This window comes from Myotis lucifugus, unplaced genomic scaffold, assembly GCF_000147115.1.
Source record: "Myotis lucifugus unplaced genomic scaffold, Myoluc2.0 scaffold_189, whole genome shotgun sequence".
NCBI lineage: Eukaryota > Metazoa > Chordata > Mammalia > Chiroptera > Vespertilionidae > Myotis > Myotis lucifugus.
This window is the reverse complement of record NW_005871237.1, coordinates 780,408-802,337: the sequence shown is the minus strand read 5'-3', so window position 1 is coordinate 802,337 and position 21,930 is coordinate 780,408. Positions and strand designations below refer to the sequence as shown.

Below are 21,930 nucleotides of genomic sequence, written 5' to 3'. Positions count from 1 at the left end.
TTGCCTCTCTTTTTGTGATGGTCAGATAGATCTGTCTATTGCTGTGTCTCTGAAATCCCTTTTTACACTAAAACTATCACCCCTCTCCCCTGCCTTCTTTTCATATGATTTATTAAAGAGATGGCCCAAAATTTTTATAAACTGTATTTCTTCTGCATTTGCTGATTGCTTCTTCCTGTGTTGTTTCACTTGAGAATACATTTTTAAAAATATCATTAACATACAACACTATATTAGTTTCAGGTATACAACATAATTATTCAAATTATGTGTATATTGCAAAATGATCACCACAATACATCTAGTTATCATCTGTCCCAATACAAAGTTATAAACACTTGGAGTGCGGGTGAATTTCCCGCCAAAATATAAGATGGCTCTGTCTTTTGGTTTTGTTCCATCCACCAAAAGGGTGGATTACAAACAAATATTTGGTAATACGCAGTTACAATCGGCCCGAGTTTACACGTTTCCCGCACTCCACCGCAAATCTATATGAACCGAGTTAAAGACGGCTCCCGCGGAGTACGCGCAATTCACACGAGCCGACTTACCTCGTTTCCCGCGCTCCAAGCGTAAATGTTTTTTTTGTTGAGAACTTTCAAAATTTACTTTCTTAGTAACTTTCAAATTTGCAATATGTTATTATTGACAAGAGGCCCGGTGCACAGATTTGTGCACCGGTGGGGTCCCTAGGCCTGGCCTCCGCCCTCTTGGATCGACTGCTTCCAGAACTGTGAGAAATACCGTTTTATTGTTTACAATAAATAAATAAATAAATAAATAAATAAATAAAACAAGAGCCATACATATGCTGTCTACAAGTGACCCACTTCAGATGAAAAGACACACAACAGACTGAAAGTAAAGGGATGGAAAAAGGTATTTCATGAAAATAGAAACAAACAAAAAGCTGGGGAAGCAATACTTATACCAGACAAAATAGACTTTAAAACAAAGGCTGTATAACAAGAGACAAAGAATGACTCAGTAATTCCACTTCTGGGTATTTTACCTGAAGAAACCCCAAGCACTAATTCGAAGAGACATATGCATCCATACATTCACTGCAGCATTACTTACAATAGCCAAGATATGGAAGCAGCCTAGGTGCCTATCAAAAGTCAAATAAATAAAGAAGATGTGGTAAATACATGCAATGGAATATTACTTGGCCATAAAAAAGAACAAAATCTTACCATTTGCAATAACATGGATGTCCCTAGAGCAGTGATGGCGAACCTTTTGAGCTCAGCGTGTCAGCATTTTGAAAAACCCTAACTTAACTCTGGTGCCATATCACATATAGAAATTTTTTGATATTTGCAACCATAGTAAAACAAAAATTTATATTTTTGATATTTATTTTATATATTTAAATGCCATTTAACAAAGAAAAATCAACCAAAAAAATGAGTTCGCGTGTCAGAGGTTCGCCATCACTGCCCTAGAGGGTATTGTGCAGAGTGAAATAAGTCAGAGAAAGACAAATGCCATATGGTTTCACTTATATGTAGAATCTAAGGACAATATAAATGAGAAAACAAACAGAAATAGATTCATAGAAACAGAGAACAAACTGAGGGTTGCCAGAGGGAAAGGGGTTTGGGGGACTGGGTGAAAAAGGTGAAGGTATTAAGAAGAGCAAATTGGTGGTTACAACATAGTCTTGGGGATGTTAAGTATAGCATAGTGAATCCTATATAATAAAAGGCTAATATGCAAATCGACTGAACGGCAGAACGACCAGTTGCTATGATGTGCACTGACCACCAGGGGGCAGACTCTCAATGCAGGAGCTGCCCCCTGGTGGTCAGTGCGCTCCCACAGGGGGAGTGCTACTCAGCCAGAAGCCGGGCTCACAGCTGGCAGGTGTAGTGAGTGCAGTGACTGTGGAAGGAGCCTTTCCTGCCTCTGTGGCAACGCTAAGGATGGACTGCTGGTCAGTTAGACATCCCCTGAGGACTTCTGGACTGCCAGAGGGTGCAGGCCAGGCTGAGGGACTCCCCTCAAACCCCCTGAGTGCACCAATCTCGTGCACCAGGCCTCTAGTGTAGTCATAATATTGTAAAAACTATGTATGGTGCCAGATGGGTACTGGATTTATTGGGGGAATCACTTAGTAAGTGATCTAAACATCTAATCACTGGGTTGTACACCTGCAACTAATATAATATTGTATGTCAACTGTAATTGAAAAGTAACAAATTATTTTTAAAAATCAGGAAATGCTCTGGCCAGTGTGGCTCAATTGGTTGGAGAACTGTCCTATCAATCAAAAGGTCTCGGATTTTATTTCTGGTCAGGGCACATACCTAGGTTGCAGGTTTAATTCCCAGATGGGAAGCAACCAGTCAATGTTTCTCTCTTATATCCATATTTCTCTTTCTCTCTCTCTTCCTTCCTCTCTCTCTAAAAATCAATAAGCATATCCTCTGATGAAGATTAGGGGGAAAAAATCAGGAAAATAACACTGACATATCTCTACTATGTAATCCTCAAACCCCACTCCAGTATTGCCCAGTATCCCAATAATGTATTTTGTAATTTTAAAAAATCCAGTTTATGAAAATCAGCTAAACGCCTGTCTTTATCATAGAATGAAGATGATTCTCAGAATTAAAAATAAAAATTACATATTTAGATTATGTTACAAACAAGACAGCAGCCCCCAAAACTCCGCATTGCCGAACTGAGATTTAATTACAGTTTCAGCTCTCCCAGAAATGGAATCTTAAGCCAGTCAGTCAAGAATCACCTTGTTATCGGTCCAAAGTTCGTGTGCCTGATGCTTCAAAAGGCCAAAATTTAAACGTCAGAGTTGAAGAAAGGAAAGGCTTATTGATTGAGAAGGCATCAACTGAGAAGATGGGAGCCTTAGTGGTGTCTCAAATCCATCTCACCAAAGTACAGAGTTCAGGCTTCTTTTATGTCAAAGGAGGGGGAATGGGAGGGAATGTTATTGTAAAACTCAAGCTGCAAGCAGAATTCCTCTAATGGTTAGAAGCTGACCAAGATGTAGTGAAAGAGAGACCAAACGTTTCACTCTGTTACAAACTGATCAGCACTTAGAAAATCTGCCTAATGGGCCCCTTCCCGCCCCTAAAGGAAAGTAAACTTGCAATAACCAACCTACTTTTTTTGCCTAGTGTAACGTCCTTGTTCCCACTCTCATGGCCTATAAAAGTCTTTCAGTTTGTAGAGAACCTCAGAGCTCTTTTCTCTCTCTGCTACGTTGGATGCTGCTCAATTCGAATAGATTTTTGCTCAAACTCAAAATTTTTAATATGTCTCAGTTTACCTTTTAGCAAATCCCATCATCTACAGATCACCACAATTAACCACACACACACACACACACACACACACACACACACACACAAATTTGTCGTACAACATTCCAAACTGTGTTCTATGCAAAAATTTGTTGTATAACATTCCAAACTGTGTTCTATGCAACATTCCAAACTGTGTTCTATACTCCATGCACTATTTTGTAATCTTTTATTTTTATTCTACAGCATAGCATGGGCATTTCCATGCCAATGAGTACAGAAAAATTTACATGAGTGCTTTTTCTGAATGCCACCCTAGTGTAGTTAAGGAAGAGATGTCTTGAATGGCAAAGCTAACCAAATTCAATGATTACAGTAGCTAAAAAGAGGTCTGGCTCTACTTCCGCCCACATAAAGGAATTAGCATAATTTGACTGAAACTCTGACCTAATGAATCCAGCTGCTTGATTACTGTTTGGATCCCAGCCTTGTGCTTTCAGAAGAAAGACTTCCCTATTGCTCCTAGACAAAATCCCCACCTCTAACCACTGGTAGGGTTACATTCTTAAACCTTAGCTGTTTTTTTGTAAAATTTGCTTTTGAAAAACTGCCTTGCCTACTCATTCTAGTTCCACCATTTACTGGTTTTGTGAAGTTAACTTTCTGAACCTCAGTTTTCTCCTAGCAAAATAGGGTAAATAATAGCTAAAGACCTCATAGATTTATTGTGAGTATCTATCTATCTATCTATCTATCTATCTATCTATCTATCTATCTATCTATCCATCCATCCATCCATCCATCCATCCATCTATCTATCATCTATCTATCAAAGCCTAAGTGACTGTTATAACCGAACAACCAGTTGAATAGTCGCTATGACGCACACTGATGACCCGGGGGCAGATGCTCAATGCAGGAGCTGTCCCCTGGTGGTCAGTGCGCTCCCACAGCCAACCTTCCATGGCTGGCCTGCCCCCATTGGCCCCTGATGCTAAACCATTCGTAGAGACCTGCTTCTGGGTTGGGGTTTCATACATGGCAGAGCAGCTCCTTGGCTGTGATCTATTGAAAGTCAGCCCTCCACACAAGAGTTTGTCTTGCTCCCATCCTCTCCCTTCCCCAGGGGCCACCCGCCCACCGCAGTGATGGCAAGGGGAGGAGGTGGTGGGGAGGGGAGGTGGGGAATCGCATGGTGGCAGGGCACCAACGGTGGTGTTGGTGCCCAGCATTCATGCCTTCTGTGCCCAGCCCAGTGACCGTCGCCTCCTCTCCTGACCCCACTGAGGCCCTTGGGCTCAGGCTGGGACGGGGAACCGGGGTGGATGGCAGCGGACGCGGCCCCTTTCCCAGGGGGACCAAAAGTCAGCTCTCTCCTTGGGGCCGGTGGCCAACCTCCTGCAGTCCCTCCCCACCCGACCTCCACCAGCCAACCTCCCACCATGGTCCCTCCCCCAGCCGGCCAACCTCCCGCAGTATTCCCCCTCCCCCATGCATGAATTCATGCACCAGGCCTCTAGTTATTATATAAGACCAGTAGCCCGATGCACAAAATTCGTGCATGGGGGGGGAGGGGTCCCTCAGCCCGGCCTGCAACGATGCCAGCATCCCTCGCCGTGGACTCTGGCCCGAGGCCCCTCCCCTCCCCTCCCTCCGCCTAGCCAGGGTGCAGACTCTGGCCAAGGCCCCTGCCCTCCCCTCTCTTCACCCGGCAAGCACACATGTTCAGCTTTAGAAGTTATTTACTTACTGATGGTTAGTAAATAACTTCTAAAGCTGAACGCGTCGCCACGAGCCCAGCATTCCTCACCAGGGACTCCAGCCCCAGGCCCCTCCCCTCCTTCAGCGCAGACTCTGGGCTGGCATCGCAGCGAGCCCAGCATCCCTCGCCATGGACTCCGGCCCAAGGCCCCTGCCCTCCCCTCCCTCCATGTGTCTGGGGTGCAGACTCTGGCCCGAGGCCCCTCTCCTCCCCTCCTTCAGTGCGGACTGCAGCCCGAGGCCCCTGCCCTCCCTTCCCTCCGCCCGGCCAGAGCATGGATGCTGGGCATCCCTGGAGGCAGACTCCATGAGCCCAGTGTTCCTTGCCGCGGACTCCGGCCTGAGGCCCCTCCCCTCCCCTCCCCTCCTTCGGTTCAGACTCCAGCCCGAGGCCCCTGCTCTGCCCTCCCTCTACCCAGCAAGGGTGCAGACGCTGGGCATTCCTTGAAGCGGACTCTGCCTGGAGGCCACACAGCTGTGCCAGACTCTGGGCTCACGTTGCCAGGGCAACACCGCCAGCATCCTGCCCTGGCCACTATGGGCATCGCCATCTTTGTCATGGGGTGATGGTTAATGAAAGTCCCGGGAGCCCGCTGGCATGGCTACAGCCTTGTCTCCCGGGGCCGGTGAAAGTTCTGGGAGCCTGTGGCCATGGCTGCCATCGCCTCCTGGGGCGCTTGACACCTGCGTATGCAAATTAACTGCCATCTTTGTCGGATAATTTGCATAGTCACTCAGGTCAGCTGGTGGGCATGGCTGGTGGGCGTGGCTTCAGCGTAGCGGAGGGATGGCTAATTTGCATGTTTGTCTATTATTATATAGGACTAGAGGCCCGGTGCACAAAAATTTGTGCGCTTGGGGGAGGGGAAGGGGTCCCTCAGTCCCGCCTGCGCCCTCTCACAGTCTGGGACCCCGTGGGGGATGACCATCTGCTGGCTGAGGCCTGCTCCCCAGGGGATTGGGCCTAAGCTGGCAATCAGACATCCCTCTGGCAGCCCGGCAGCCAGCGGGGGATGTCCACTTGCCAGTGGGGAGCAGACCTAAGCTGCAGTCGGACATCCTTAGCGCTGCTGAGGAGGCAGGAGAGGCTCCCACCACCACCGCTGTACTGGCAGCCATCAGCCTGACTTGTGGCTGAGAAGAGCTCCCCCCTGTGAGAGTGCACTGACCACCAGAGGGCAGCTCCTGCATTGAATGTCTGCCCCCTGGTGGTCAGTGTGTGTCATAGTGACCATTCATTCCCAGTCTTTCTGCTGTTAGGGTCAGTTTGCATATTAACCTTTTACTATATAGGATAGAGGCCTGGTGCATGGGTGGGGGCCGCCTGGTTTGCCCTGAATGGTGTCCCGGATCAGAGTGGGGGTCCCCACTGGGATGCCTGGCCAGTCTGGATGAGGGGCTGATGGCTGTTTTCAGGCTGTCCGCACCCCCTTCAGGGTGGGTGGGAGTCCGGACAGCCTGGATGAGGGGCTGATGAGGGGCTGAGGGCTGTTTTCAGGCGGGCCAAGCCCGCAATTGAAGCTCCTAGTCTTTCCTTTTTTTTTTTTTTATTCTGGGATTTATTTACCTTCTGTAATTAAAACTTTGTTGCGGCTCCAGCTCCGAGGCCGGCTGGCTGAAAGCAGGTTTCTGGGGTTTGTTTAGCTTCTATAATTGCAACATTGTTGCTTAGACTGGAGCTCAGAGCCCAGCTGCGGCAGGCGGGGAACCTTGGCTTCCTCCATCACTGGAGCAAGCAAGCCTCATGTTTGCTTCAGCTGCCTGGCTGCCGGCCGCCATCTTGGTTGGCAGTTAATTTGCATATCACCCTGATTAGCCAATGGGAAGCATAGCGGAGGTACAGCTAATTACCATGTTTGTCTATTATTAGATAGGATGGTATGTGCTATGTTCTATAAACTGTGTAATTATGTTTTTTCTGTTTTTTAAATTTAAATTCTTTATTGTTGAAAGTGTTACATATGTCTCCTTTTCCCCCATTGACTCCTCTCTGCCCGCTCCCGCTCCCCAGCACATGCCCTCACCCCCTACTGTCTTGTTCATTGGTTATGATTATATGCATGCATACAAGTCCTTTGGTTGATCTCTTACTGCCCCCCTCCCAACCTCCCCTGCCTCCCCTTAGAGTAAAATGTGTAATTATTATTCAAATTATTATACTTTGTCTCCCCCCAAAAAACTGCTAATAAGAAATTTGACCCAGAAATATTTACATATTCAGTCTACTTAAAGCATAGTTTTCATCAAACCAATACTAAATAGACTTGGAATCACAGCCAGTTGGACTAGTCTTAACAGAAACCACCCCCCAACCCCCAAAACTCCAGAAGGATTAGAGACTTAACTGTAAAAGAGGAAATTGGAAAGGAAATAGAAAACAGAGGTGAATATTTATCTGATTTTAGGGTGTAAAAGGCATTTTTAAACATAAATCAGGGAAAGAAATGAAAAGGAAAGAAGTTGATAGATTTACCACTTAGAAATTTTAAGTTTCTATATGTTGTTTTTTTACTTATTTATTTATTTTTTATTGATTTCAGAGAGGAAGGGAGAGAGAGAGAGAGAGAGAGAGATAGAAACATCAATGATGAGAGAGAATCATTGATCGGCTGCCTCCTGCACATCCCCTACTGAGGATCAAGCCCACAACCCAGGCATGTGCCCTTGGCCGGAATCGAACCTGGGACCCTTCAGTCCGCAGGTCAATGCTCTATCCACTGAGCCAAACCAGCTAGGGCAGTTTCTATATGTTTTTAAAAAGACACAAAAATGTTTTCTACAAATCAAGCACTGTAAAATAACTCAAAGACAATGAAAGGCATAGATAACCTGATGGGTGAGCTAAACAGAACACTGTTTTAAAATATTTACTGGAGAGAGAGAGAGAGAGAGAGAGAGAGAGAGAGAGAATGAATATTGACTTGTTGTTCCACTTATCCATGCATTCATTGGTTGATTCTTGTATGTATCCTGAGCGGGGATCGAACCCAAATCTTGGCATATTGGGACAATGTTCTAACCAACTGAGTTACCTGGCCAGGGCTAACAGAACACTTATAATCTTTTCCCCTGCATGTAAAAGTCTTTCACAATTTTTCCTGATAGTCTGTCCCATGCCCACCATCATAATCTCAAAAAAAGATTATTCTTAATCACAAAACAACACTCTTTAGATTGTCCTGATTATTTAGGTAGGTGCCACAAAAGTGTTAGTTTATCATATATTTGCAAGTCTAGAGTACTGAACAACTATTGTAACCATAAATTTAACTTTTGTCTGGAAGTTTTTATAATGAATATCAGGTTAAGACTTTCAAAAGCCTCCATTATTTGCTTTCCCAAGGCTAGGAAATCAAATCCAAGAAACTCTTACTACCAGATTTTCTTGCAGTACCCATATATTTCAGTGAATTTTGAAGTCCTGAGATTTCTTCTGGAAATCCTGACTCAGTCTACCATCGTGGTCAGAGCATTGTCTAAATAATGTTGGCTTAGGTGTGAACTGTTAGTAGTTTGAAGAATCTAGTTAATCTTTTTTCCAGGAGGCTCTGAGACCTTCCTATGTTGAAGACACAAACTCTGGTCTTTAACATATAGTAGAACATTCAAGCAAGCATTACAATAAAATAAAATACAATAAAATACACTATCTGTAGGAGATAGATACTTCAAATGGCTGTAGTGAGTTTTTAGAACTTTCAAATGTGAAAGGTCTGATGAAAGTTCATATCAAGAATAGGCAACTGGAAGAAAAGTTGGTGATTCCTATGGCCTGTAGAACAAAAATCATAAAGCTATTGCAAAAATAAAATTATACAAAATGTCTCTAAGGACTCTAAGGATAGTGATGAAGCCTATTCTCTCTCTTTTTTTAAAACTTATTTTTTTCTTGAAGTCTATTCTCAAAGAAATCAGTTAAAGTTACATCTGATTTGTAAAAGTGAATGAACATAATTTATATAGAGGGAAAGTCTTTTTTTTAGGAGAGGGGGAGGAGAGGGAAAGAAGATAGAGGGAAAGTCTTGAATATAACATTATAATACTGAGATATTGTGTGTGTTGGTGTATATGTATGGGCAAAAGTAGGTTTATAGTTGTTCATATGGAAAATAACACAATCATTAGTAAATAATAGTAATACAAGAATAAACTTGTTTGCATACTCACAACTATATACCAACTTTTGCCCCACCTTGATGTATATACATATATATAATGTGCCAGGAATATGCCAACTATAAGCCAAGAATAACAAGAGATTCAGTAATCTGAAATAGGCCTAGATATTTATATTTTTTACAAACTGCATAGGTAAGACTGACATAATCCCCCACTAAAAATTTACTGGCCTGGAAGGTGGTAAATTCAAATTAAAAACAAGGCTGTCACCAAGTCAACATTTTGCGTAATATCTGAAATTATGACTGACAACAATCTGCTATGTCTAACATGATCAGGCCAAGCACCACCAAGGCTGATAAATAAAAACAAATCTCCAGAGACTTCCCATAAAACACATAATCTCTAGAATGTTTATACTATTTTATCTATGCAAATCTAACCTAAGGAAAGCTGAGCATCTCTTCTGATTGGGCAGTTCTTCCCATGCAATTTAGAATAGTAAATAGACCAAATAAAACTAACTGCTTTAAACACTTCTCTTCCTATAGGGTAAGAAACAAATCTTTGCGATTTTCTCTCAGGGGCTCCCTGGGGAAAGTATTTACTGAGACTTTTCCCCTTTTTAATCAAGAATAGAAAATAGAGCACTTTGGGGAAAAGAGAAAGCTCTTTACCAGCAGGAAACTTCTAATAATTCAAACCTGGATGCCTGTGTTCAAGGAATCTTTGTAGTCTGTTCCTACAAATGGATATTATCTCCTACCCAGAAAAATTCTAGTGTAAGCCCAATTAATTAAAAAATTTTGAGACCTTTTTTAAAAAAATCTTTTTTTCAAAATGGAAGTGGGGCAATATATTTTAACAAACAAAAACACTGTTACTATTTACTTAGCAATCATAGTGTAAAAAGTTTCTGGGTTCTGTTGCTGAGCACACTTTTAGTAAGGACTAAAACAAATAGAGGAGAATTGGGAAACCTAACAACAAAAAGAAGAAAGATTTGCCAGGGAAAAAATAAAAATAAAGAATGCAGTTTAAACTTGCCCTAAGCTTTGGGGATTTCTTATCCCAGAAAACATAAGCAGTTGTATTTGACTTCAGTCAACTCATTTTTTTTTTCAGATTGATGATTACCCAGAATTTTTGAGTCCACAAGATAGAGAAATCAACCAACACATTCGGATCATCTATTCAACTGTTTTGAAAAAAGAATGTGAAAAGTCAAAAGATGTCAGGAAATTCTTATTACCATTTCACCATGCCCATGCAAACAACAAAAAAGGTATGTAATATACTTTTTTTTGTAATATACTTCTTAACGTAACACAAGATACGTTTCCTTATGAGGCAAAAAAGATAATGTTCTTTTTTTTTCTCCCCAACTTTATTGAAGTATGATTGACAAATAAAAGTTTTATATATTTAAGGTATACAGTGTGATGTTTTGATATACATATACATTGTGAAATGATTACCACAATCAGGCTATTTAAGATAGCCATCACCTCACATAGTTGCGCGCGTGCACGCGTGTGCGTGCGTGTAGTGAGAACTCTTGAGATCTACTTTCTTTGCAAATTTCAAGTACACAGTACATTATTATTAACTATAGTTACCATGCTGGACATTTTGGTCTCCAGAACTTATCCTATATAATAAAAGCCTAATATGCTAAGTGTCCAGTCGTTTGGTCGTCCAGTTGTCTGTTCAACCAATCAAAGCATAATATGCTAATGATATGCTAAGGCCGCTCATCTGCTCACTATGATGTGCACTGACCACCAGGGGGCAGACGCTCTGACTACTAGGTTAGCTTGCTGCTGGGGTCTGGTGGATCAGGACTGTGCAAGACTGGCTGGACATGCCCTGGAGCCCTCCCACAGTCCCTCCCGGCAGGCCAACCTCCTGCGTCCCTTCCCGGCCCCGATTGTGCACCGATGGGGGTCCCTCGGCCTGGCCTGCGCCCTCTCACAATCTGGGACCCCTCAGGGGATGTTGGAGAGCCGGTTTTGGCCCAATCCTGTGGGCCAAGTTGAGGGACCCCACTTGTGCACAAATTTGTGCACTGGGCCTCCAGTTTATCTTATAACTGAAAGTTTGTTCCCTTTGACCAACATCTACCGTTTCCCCCCACCCCCAAGCCACCATTGTATTCTCTGTTACTATAAATTTGCCTTTTTTAGATTCCATGTAAGGGAGATTATACAGTATTTGTCTTTCTGTGGTTTATTTCACTTAGCATGATGGCTTCTAGGTTCATCTATGTTGTCACAAATGACAGGATTCCTTCTTTTTAAAGGCTGAATAATATTGCAGTGTGTGTGTGTGTGTGTGTGTGTGTGTGTGTGTCTTCTTTATCCATTCACCTGTTGCTGAATACTTAGGTTGTTTCAATGTCTTGGCTACTATAACTGCTGCTGCTATGAACTTGGGAATGCAGATATGTCTTTGAGATAATGGTTTTATTTCTTTTGCATATATACTCAGCAGTGGGATTGCTGAATCAAATGGTAGTTTTATTTTAAATTTTTTAGGAACCTCCATACCAGTTTCCAGAATGGCTGTACATTCCCACCACCAGTGTACTTCCTTACCAATACTTATCTTTTCACTTTCTTATAACATGAGGTCATCTTAACAGGTGTGAAGTGACATTTCATTATGATTTTGATTTGCAGTTCCCTGATGATTAGAGGTGTTGAGAAGATAATGTTCTTTACATTGAGGATGAGCTGACCAATCCATTACAACAGCATAGTGCCAAGGGTGTAGTGTGCCATGAGTAAGGATATGTAGGAAGGAAGGAAAGAAAGAAAGAAAAGAATGGAAAGGAATGAGGGAGGGAGGGAAGCATGGGAGAGAAAAAAAGAAAGAAAATGAGAGAAAGAAGGGTGTTCACTAAATACTGGTGTGTGTGTGTGTGTTTTTTTAAAGAATGAGTTAGAATCTGGATTCCATTTGGTCAGTTCCTGTTTGATTTTAATAATCTTATTAACACCATAGATTTTAACAGAAAACCGAGTGAAGAAGTGCAGGGGTAACTGGAAGGTTGTGTTCCTGGCTTAGGAAAAAGTCCTGATAGTTATCTCTGTGCTCCCTCTCACCAGCAAGGGAGGCCAAGGTCCTGCCCTGATAATTATGGCTTATTATGGTTAATACCAGCATTCACTCTTCATTCAAAAACATTTGTTGGGAATCTGTTCACCCAAGAATGGTGATACATACCTTCATAAAATGATGAAAAGTCACCTTTAGATTTTGTGTTTAGGGAGTTCTGCCACTGATGCAGGTGGTTTCCTGCGGTACCCAAGGAGATCTAGAAACCCCATAGTGGGGTGGGGAGGGAAGGGGAGGATAAGGAGTTAGGACTCCCTGTGCTCACCTGGCTCAACCAAAGCTGCCTTACTTTTATGTTTCACATTTTGGGCTTTGCCTAAACGTTTCTTGTGGATTAGTTTTAAAAAATGAAAGATGAATGGATAAAAATGAAATAGAAATATAGTACAGCATTACCCTGCTTATTTTCATATATATATCTCCAGGAAATATACATGGAAATAAAGGAACCCTTTAGGATATTGATCCCCATAATTGGTAGATGGTGAAAAGCAGAGAAACAGAACATGGACTTTGGATTCAGCTAAGCCTAGACTTGAATCTTAGCTCTCACCTTTCCTGGCTGTGTGACCTTCTCAAGTCACTTAACCGCTGTAAGCCTCAGTTTTCTTATCTTTGTTATTATATTCACAGGGTTGTTGTATTACATGAAATAATGTGGGCAGGACAGGGCACACAGCAGGAAAGCAGTTAAGATCTCATCTGTAGCATAGAATGAGAGGGAAGAATGAAGTCCAAAGTGGCTCCTGGATAGGCCCTTCCATTTCTGGCATCTACCCAGAGGAGCTAGACCATCCCAAGCCAGCCCATTCCCTCTTCATCAGACTTCACTCCAAGTCAGACTCAGCCTCTTCGAGTACTGAGTAGGTACAAGTGTGAGAAAACTGTCCAGTGTTTGTACACTCTCATGGACGAGCACTTCTCTATGCTGACACTCTATGGCAGTGGTTGAGACCCTTTAATACAGTTCCTCATGCTGTGGTGACCCCCAATTTAATTGTTACAAATTGAACATAATTAAAGCATAGTGATTAATCACAAAAACAATATGTAATTATATATGTGTTTTCCGATGGTCTTAGGCGACCCCTGTGAAAGGGTCGTTTGACCCCCAAAGGGGTTGCGACCCACAGGTTGAGAACCGCTGCTCTATGCCATGGCAACTGTGTGTAGAAGTTGTAATTAGAAGACTTATTAAATCCCTGGGTACTCACCAGGTCTCTTGTCACACTAACTAGGATATCTAACTGGTGTTGGTTGCCTTAAATGAATATTTGTCCTTGTCCTCAGCATATGATTCTTGGCTTCCCCACCCTCCCCCAACATTTGTAAGACAAAAACACACATTAAAGTAGCTATTACAGGTAGACATTCTATGAACTTCAAATTCCTAGAAACTTTGTGTTAAAAGAAGTGAAGAATTTAAAAAAACACACTTATCTGATGTTCATGCACATGGTTATTTATAGAATTATACCTCTCCCCAACTGTTTTTTACTTTCATCTCAGAAGGCACCATCTGGCAGTTTTACACAATGACTTCTGAAAACACGAAACTGCCACTGTCATGAGGAGTCACACAGCACACATTAGAGGATAAGAACCCTTCCCGAAAACCAAGATGGCAGCATAGGTTAACACCGGAGTTTGCTGCCTAGAACAACCACTTCAAAAATACAACTAAAAGACGGAACGGACATCACCCAGAACCACAGGAAGGCTGGCTGAGTGGAAGTTCTACAACTAGGAGGAAAGAGAATAGCATACCGAGACTCAGAGGATGTGCAGTGCTGAAGTCAAATACTAAGGTGCGGAGTACATGCGGAGTGGGCTGGCGGCTGAGGGCGTGGTTGTCTGTTTCAATCAGGAGGGAGTCTCAGACTCTGAGCTCCAGATCCGGGCGAGTCTCTAGGGATCCAGACTCAAACAGGATAAGCGGGACTGTCTGGCTTCAGTCAGAACTCGAAGGCAGCTTTCTCTCCCAGGTTTGCAGCAGTTGCTGGGACTCCGAGAGGCAGAGCCCCTGGGGACGGGACTGAGAGCAGCCATAACTGCTCGCTCTGCCCGCCCGCCCTGTTGATCCCCTGGGACCCGCCCTGCCCAAGCCCTGCACAGAGGCATTTGCCAGATAGCCTCAGGCAAAGGCTAGATTAGCACCTCCCTAGAGGACAGAAGTTCTCTCACTGCAGACACAGCTGATTCTCACAGCCAGTTGGCCTGGAGGTCAAATCCCACCCAGTATTACATACAACAATCAAGGCTTAACTACAACAAGACTGCGCACAAAGACCACAAGGGGGTGCACCAAGAAAGCATAAAAAATGCGGAGACAAAGAAACATGACAGAAATGGAGGATATAGAGCTCAAAACCGCACTTTTAAGGTCTTTCAATAATTTTCTAGAAACTGCCGATAAACTTAATGAGATCTACAAGAAATCTAATGAGACCCTTGATGTTGTGATAAAGAACCAACTAGAAATTAAGCATACACTGACTGAAATAAAGAATATTATACAGACACCCAACAGCAGACCAGAGGAGCGCAAGAATCAAGTCAAATATTTGAATTCCGAAGAAGCAAAAAACACCCAACCGGAAAAGCAAAATGAAAAAAGAATCCGAAAATACGAAGATAGTGTAAGGAGCCTCTGGGACAGCTTCAAGCGTACCAACATCAGAATTATAGGGGTGCCAGAAGATGAGAGAGAGCAAGATATTGAAAACCTATTTGAAGAAATAATGACAGAAAACTTCCCCCACCTGGTGAAAGAAATAGACTTACAGGTCCAGGAAGCGCAGAGAACCCCAAACAAAAGGAATCCAAAGAGGACCACACCAAGACACATCATAATTAAAATGCCAAGAGCAAAAGACAAAGAGAGAATCTTAAAAGCAGCAAGAGAAAGAAACTCAGTTACCAACAAGGGAATACCCATACGACTGTCAGCTGATTTCTCAACAGAAACTTTGCAGGCCAGAAGGGAGTGACAAGAAATATTCAAAGTGATGAATACCAAGAACCTACAACCAAGATTACTTTATCCAGCAAAGCTATCATTCAGAATTGAAGGTCAGATAAAGAGCTTCACAGATAAGGAAAAGCTAAAGGAGTTCATCACCACCAAACCAGTATTATATGAAATGCTGAAAGGTATCCTTTAAGAAGAGGAAGAAGAAGAAAAAGGTAAAGATACAAATTATGAACAACAAACATGCATCTATCAACAAGTGAATCTAAAAATCAAGTGAATAAATAATCTGATGTACAGAATGAACTGGTGATTATAATAGAATCAGGGACATAGAAAGGGAATGGACTGACTATTCTTGGGGGGGAAAGGGGTGTGGGAGATGCGGGAAGAGACTGGACAAAAATCGTGCATCTATGGATGAGGACAGTGGGTGGGGAGTGAGGGCGGAGGGTGGGGCGGGAACTGGGAGGAGGGGAGTTATGGGGGAAAAAAGAGGAACAAATGTAATAATCTGAACAATAAAGATTTAATAAAAAAATAAAAAAAAAGAACCGTTCCCCCTTTTGAACTTGCCAACAGTAACATGCTCTGTGTTCCTGCTCTCCACGACGCCTGTTCCCTGGGTAGGTACTGCTGTGCACAGAGGACCTGTGGCTCTCCTCCTGGACACGCTGAAATATGTGGTCCTGAAGCAAGAGAGAGGCTCCAACCTGTCTGCCCATCTGTTTGACGAGAGTCAGCACTGAAGTCTTCAGTGTTCATGGTGATGTCCTGCCTAGAGAAGCGGCACACATAAACTACAGGAGCATTAAATAAAGACCATGATTAGGATGGACTCCAAACCTCTAGGGTGGAAGCCTAGGGAATACTTGTGCCATGTGGCAAAGGTGCTTACACTCCAGATAACTGGGTTATCTTAACAGAGGAAGCTCAAAATTACAAATAATTTATAATAAAAATTCTTAGTCTCCTGATCACGCTTTTAGCGGGATTCCTAATTAGGCCCAATTTTTCTGGAGCTTCTGAGAAAAAGAGGCTTTTTTCCATCGTATACACATGTGCTTATATGGGCCGCAGTTAACACTTTGAATTGTACTTTTTATGTTTGGTTGTGTGTGTGTGTGTATGTGTGTGTGTGTGTGTGTGTGTGTGTAATTTTTATTTTAAATCTGAAACAGATATTTTCTAAAACCACTGATGTGGGATAAAACTAAAACAACAGAGCACTGATAAGTCTCTCAGGTTTAGTGTGTGATTTTTATATAAGCTTGGCACAGAGATAGAGTTTGAAAAATATAATCGAACCTCCTGCAGTTAAGAAAGCGGATGCATTCTTTTTGCAGTGTCGCTTCTAAAACTGTCTCTCAGCCCACCAGCATTACTGAACATGCCATCAGATATACACTGTGCTAAATGGCTGAAGGACTTCATACATAAGCTACTAAGAAGAGTGTCAACTTCTGTGTGCACACTAGAGAATACCCTGGCTGATAACTCTATTATCTATCACCTGTATTCAGGCTCTCTTGTCACTGTTGCCTTATACCTGCCAACTTGTAGTCACTGGCTTCCAGGAGACCAGGCATTCCATCAATTGTAGAGACAGACTTCGGGCTATGCTTCATTTTTCAGTGAAGAGCACAGATGAATCTGAGATTCTCCACACCACTGTTACAAATTAAAATTTAAAGCTAGCCTTAGCTGGTCTGGCTCAGTGGATAGAGCGTTGGCTGTGGACTGAAGGGTCCCGGATTCGATTCTGGTCAAGGGCACATGCCCGGGTTGTGGGCTCGATCCCCAGTAGGGGCGTGCAGGAGGCAGCCGATCAGTGATTCTCTCTCATCATTGATGTTTCCATTTCTCGATTGGAAAAAAATGGCGGAGGCTTAGACGGACGTGTTGGTGCTTTGTCCCGGAGCAGATAAGGGCGAGCAGCTGAAACGGGTAACAATCAGCCCGAACAAACAGAGGAGATTCAGCTGAGAGACAGTCTGATGTTTCCATTTCTCTTTCCCTCTCCTTCCTCTCTAAAATCAATAAAATTATATTTTAAAAAATTTAAAAAAATTTAAAGCTATCATAGAGAGAGGCAGGAACATCGATACCACAGTTGTTTGGTTGCAACCTTTTAATGACCTCATACAAAAAAAGAGCAAGTTCAAGTTTAGTTAGTGAACTTGGATGAGATCAGGTTTAAGACAACTTATAGCTAGGTCCAGGTTGTTGTTTAGGTAGCACTGCTTCCTAATAGAGAAGCCTTAGTGGTCTCTGAGGCTTCCCAGCATACCATCAGTGATGTGCTCTATGTTGCTAGTTCTCCTCTAAGCAGCTCATTCCCTGGGTAGGTATTGCTGTGTAGCTGGGACCCCTGTAGCTCTCCTCCTAGACACTCTGTAATATGTGGTCCTGAAGCAAGAGATAGGCTCCAACCTGTCTGACCTCAGTGCTATGTTCTCCTTAATTCCAGCACCAAACAGAGCATAAGGTTTGTCACATTTAGTACCTGTATTTGTGAAATGCCTACTATTAGAAGTGCCTGACAATTGGGGTCTTAAACAGTTATGTATTGTAAAGGTTCTTAGTTTGCAAGTAGAAAAAAACGGATTCGGCCTATCTTAATGCCAAAGGGAATTCATCAGAAGGATTTTGAAATTGCGTTGGGAATCAAAAGGGGAACAGAAGAGCCAAATAGTGGAAGACTAGAAACCAGGGGCCTTAATAGCCTGTGGGGGACACCTTCTTTTAGTGTCCAGTCAGCTTAAAAGACTCCTAGCTCTGCCTCTCAGGTGCAAAGGTCACGAGTCTAGGCAGAAACATTGATCAGCCCAGTCTGGATCAGAAGTGCACCCCGAGACCATTCCGCTATGGCTAGGGCAGGGGTGGATCTGGGTTTTGTAGGGACTAAAACTCATACAATTTGCAGATCCCTCTTTAAGAAAAAGAGTTAAAACACCATGCACAATAACTGCAGCACTCCGAAGAAACCTGTGCAGGAGAAATCACAAATATACAGTGCCTGTGGCCACTCCCCACCAGGGGAAGTGAGACCAAAGAGAAACTGAAGTGGGAAGAGCCTGTGGTCCTAAGTGATCGTGATTAAAATGTGTTTCCTTTGCACATTTTGTGCAAACATTTGAACACATGGTTAGGGCCCCTCCTAAGACTTTGGAAGGAACTCATGCAAGTGAGAGGCACTGAAGCTTAATCATCATTAGTTTTATGGGAGGAGCTGTAGCAGTCTATAGCACCTGTGGTAACTATAGAAGAGGACAGTTCCTCAAAAAAGGAAGGTCCTGGAAAGACAAAATGACAGATGACCACTACACCCTGATCCTCTCCAAAATCATCCTGCAGCTGCAGGTTCCTGAAGAACACTTTTTATCATTAAACCTATTGCCTCAGATTCCCAGGTGGTTTTCAATTCGGATGAGCTATGCTGGACTTCAAGGGAGCTGTGCTGACCTCTTAGGCCTAGACCAGAGCAAGCCTTAGTGTCCTGCACCCTCCATCTTCCTACAGATGCCATCCAGCATCATCCTTGGTCCTCCACTATGAGAGGGTTCTTTCTCTCAGGCATGGAGGTGCCTTGAGCTTCTCTCAGACCCACAGGAGTGAAAGACAAGAGTTACACAGAGCAGTTCAAAAGGAAATGGGTCAAACTCAGTGAAAGTACACTTAAGATTTTGCATTTCATTTGATGTAAGTTTAATCTCAAAAGAAAAATAAACTGGAAAAAAAGGGAGGGAGGAGGAAAGGGAAGCAAGCAAGCCAAGAAAGGAAATGTGTAAAAGAGCCAGGGAAATCCCCGAAAGGAATTCTGTGTGGGAGCAAGGGCTTTCCCTCTTTCCTTCCCTTGCTGTATGGATGGCTTGTGCATCCTTGACTCATGCCTCTTCTTCTACAAGGATGGGGCGGTGGTCAGACAGGGGACACTGAATTTCTGTGGGAGGTCAGAAGGTGTGACTAATGCTGACCTCTTGCAGAAGCTTATGAAAATGTAAATTTGGTTCTTGTCAGATACTATGAGATACTATTATCTATATATATAAAAGCCTTAGTGACTATTCGACCGTTCGACCATCTGATCGGTAGCTATGACATGCACTGACCACTAGGGGACAGACGCTCAATGCAGGAGCTGCTGAGCTGCAGTGACTTGGCAGCTGTGGTTTTCGGGTGATGCACCCGGAACCAAAGAGGAGGGAGCCCGATTCCGGGGTACATCACTCAAGAACCGCTCTCTTGCAACCCAGGACCCCTCGGGAGATGTTGGAGAGCCAGTTTCAGCCCGATTCCTGCAGGCCAGGCCGAGGGACCCCAGCGGTGCATGACCCGGGACTCTAGTAGTCAATAATCTATATATATAAAACCCTAGTATGCAAATAGACCGAACAGCAGAACAACTGAACAACCAAACAACCGATCACTATGATGTGCGCTGACCACCAGGGGGCATGCACAGAATATGGTGGGTGTTGGCAGCAGAGCACAGAACGTGGCGGGCGTCGGCCGTGGTGCGATGGTGGAGCAAGTGAGCGGGGGCACCAGACCAAGGTGGGGCACTGGTCACTGTCATTGGGGTGAGCCTCTGGTGGTTACTGAAAATTCTTTGCTCCGGCATGCCATGGTCCCGCCCAGCGCTCGCCGGCGCCGATTGCTCCATGCCATCAGTGGGTGTGAATGGCGGCTGCCAGCCCCAATTGCCCCTCAGGGCTTCTCTAACTCCCCCTACTCCTGAGGGGCAATCGGGGCCAGCAGCTGCCGCTCACACCCACAGCCGGTGCTGGAGCCACCGCTTGCACCTGCTGTCAGTGCGCAGTGCTGGTCCTGATTGCTTGGCACCGTCAGCAGGTGCGAGCAGTAGCTGCTGGCCCTGATCTCCCTTGAAGGCTTCTCCACCTCCCCCTGCTCTGAGGGGTAATCAGGGCAGCAGCCGCCGCTCGCACCCGCTGCTGGTGCTGGCCCCAATTGCTCTGCACTGTCAGTGGGTGTGAACAGGGCCCGCACTGGCAGTGCATGGGAGTGGCGGTGGTGGGAGTGGGGCTGCAGGCAGATAGGGTACTGGGGGCCATGATGGGAGGGGCTGGGCAGGGGCACGGAGGATGGGTTGAAACCCGCCCCTGTGCTCACCGCAGCCTTGCAGCCCACAGTTCCTTTCAAGGTGCACAAATTCGTGCATTGGTCCCCTAGTCTATCTACACTAATAAAAGAGAAACATGCAAATTGGTGTCACTCCACTACACCCACCAGCCAATCAGAGCAACTGTGCAAATTAACCCAACAAAGATGGCGGTGAATTTGTATATGCAGGCTTGGAGCAAAGACTGAAGGCTCCTGCCAGAGTGAGGAGTCAAGAGGGAAGAGTGAAGACTGAAGACTAAGAGGCTTGGCTTCTCTGCTGCAGCCAGACCACAGGCCTGGGTCCCAGGTGCCGGAGGAAAATCGGTGCCAGCAGCCAGGGGAAGGAAGGCCTATTGCACGAATCTTCGTGCAATGGGCTTCTAGTATATATATAAAAGCCTAAACGACCATTTGACTGGTAGCTATGACATGCACTGACCACCAGGAGGCAGACGCTCAATGCACAAGCATGGAAACATGGAACAGACTGATGATTCTCAGAGGGATGGGGGGCGGAGAGAGGGCAGGATGAGATTAACCAAAGATCTTTTTGCATACTAGAGGCCCAGCGCATGGATTCATGCGCCGGCGGGGTCCCTTGGCTTGGTTTGTGGGGATCGGGCCAAAACCGGCCTGGTGGTGAGTCCCTCGGCCTGGTCTGTGCCCTCTCGCAATCTGGGACCCCTTAGGGGATGTTGGACTGCCGGTTTTGGCCCGATCTCTGTAGGCCAGGCCAAGGGCCCCACTGGCGCACAAATCCGTGCACCGGGCCTCTAGTTATTATATATTATTATTAGAGATTACTTATTAGATACTTATTAAATATTATTATTTATCCCTCCAAATAAACAAACAAAATATACTCACATAATGGAGAAGACATGACAGTTTTCTTGTTGTAAGTTATGATTGGTTCTTTGAGTTTTACTTTAAATTCAGCTAATGTTTATTGCATACTTACTCTGCCAGGCATCATATTATCCCATTTTCGTTCACAGAATTATCATCCTAATTTTTTTTTTATTAAATCTTTATTGTTCAGATTATTACATTTGTTCCTCTTTTTTCCGCCCATAACTCCCCTCCACCCAGTTCCCACCCCACCCTCCTCCCTCACTCCCCACCCACTGTCCTCATCCATAGGTGCACGATTTTTGTCCAGTCTCTTCCCGCATCCCCCACACCCCTTCCCCCCCCAAGAATAGTCAGTCCACTCCCTTTCTATGCCCCTGATTCTATTATAATCACCAGTTCATTCTGTTCATCAGATTATTCACTTGATTTTCAGATTCACTTGTTGATAGATGTGTATTTGTTGTTCAAAATTTGTATCTTTACCTTTTTCTTCTTCTTCCTCTTCTTAAAGGATACCTTTCAGCATTTCATATAATACTGGTTTGGGGTGATGAACTCCTTTAGCTTTTTCTTATCTGTGAAGGTCTTTATCTGACCTTCAATTCTGAATGATAGCTTTTGCTGGATAAAAGAAACCTTGGCATTTCATCACTTTTAAAAAATTTCTTGGCAACTCCCCTTCTTGGACCTGCAAAGGTTCCCGGT

General features: G+C 44.1%; 1 protein-coding gene across 2 annotated transcripts in view; it reads left to right on the top strand.

The window, feature by feature from the left end:
* Positions 1-21,930, top strand: part of CUNH12orf56 (chromosome unknown C12orf56 homolog) — a 74,099-nt gene that overhangs the window by 12,392 nt on the left and 39,777 nt on the right. For both annotated transcript variants that reach the window (XM_023760678.1, XM_006096849.3), the window contains exon 2: positions 10,281-10,440. In XM_023760678.1, the coding sequence (XP_023616446.1) occupies positions 10,281-10,440 (160 nt within the window). The remainder of the gene's footprint in view (positions 1-10,280; positions 10,441-21,930) is intronic.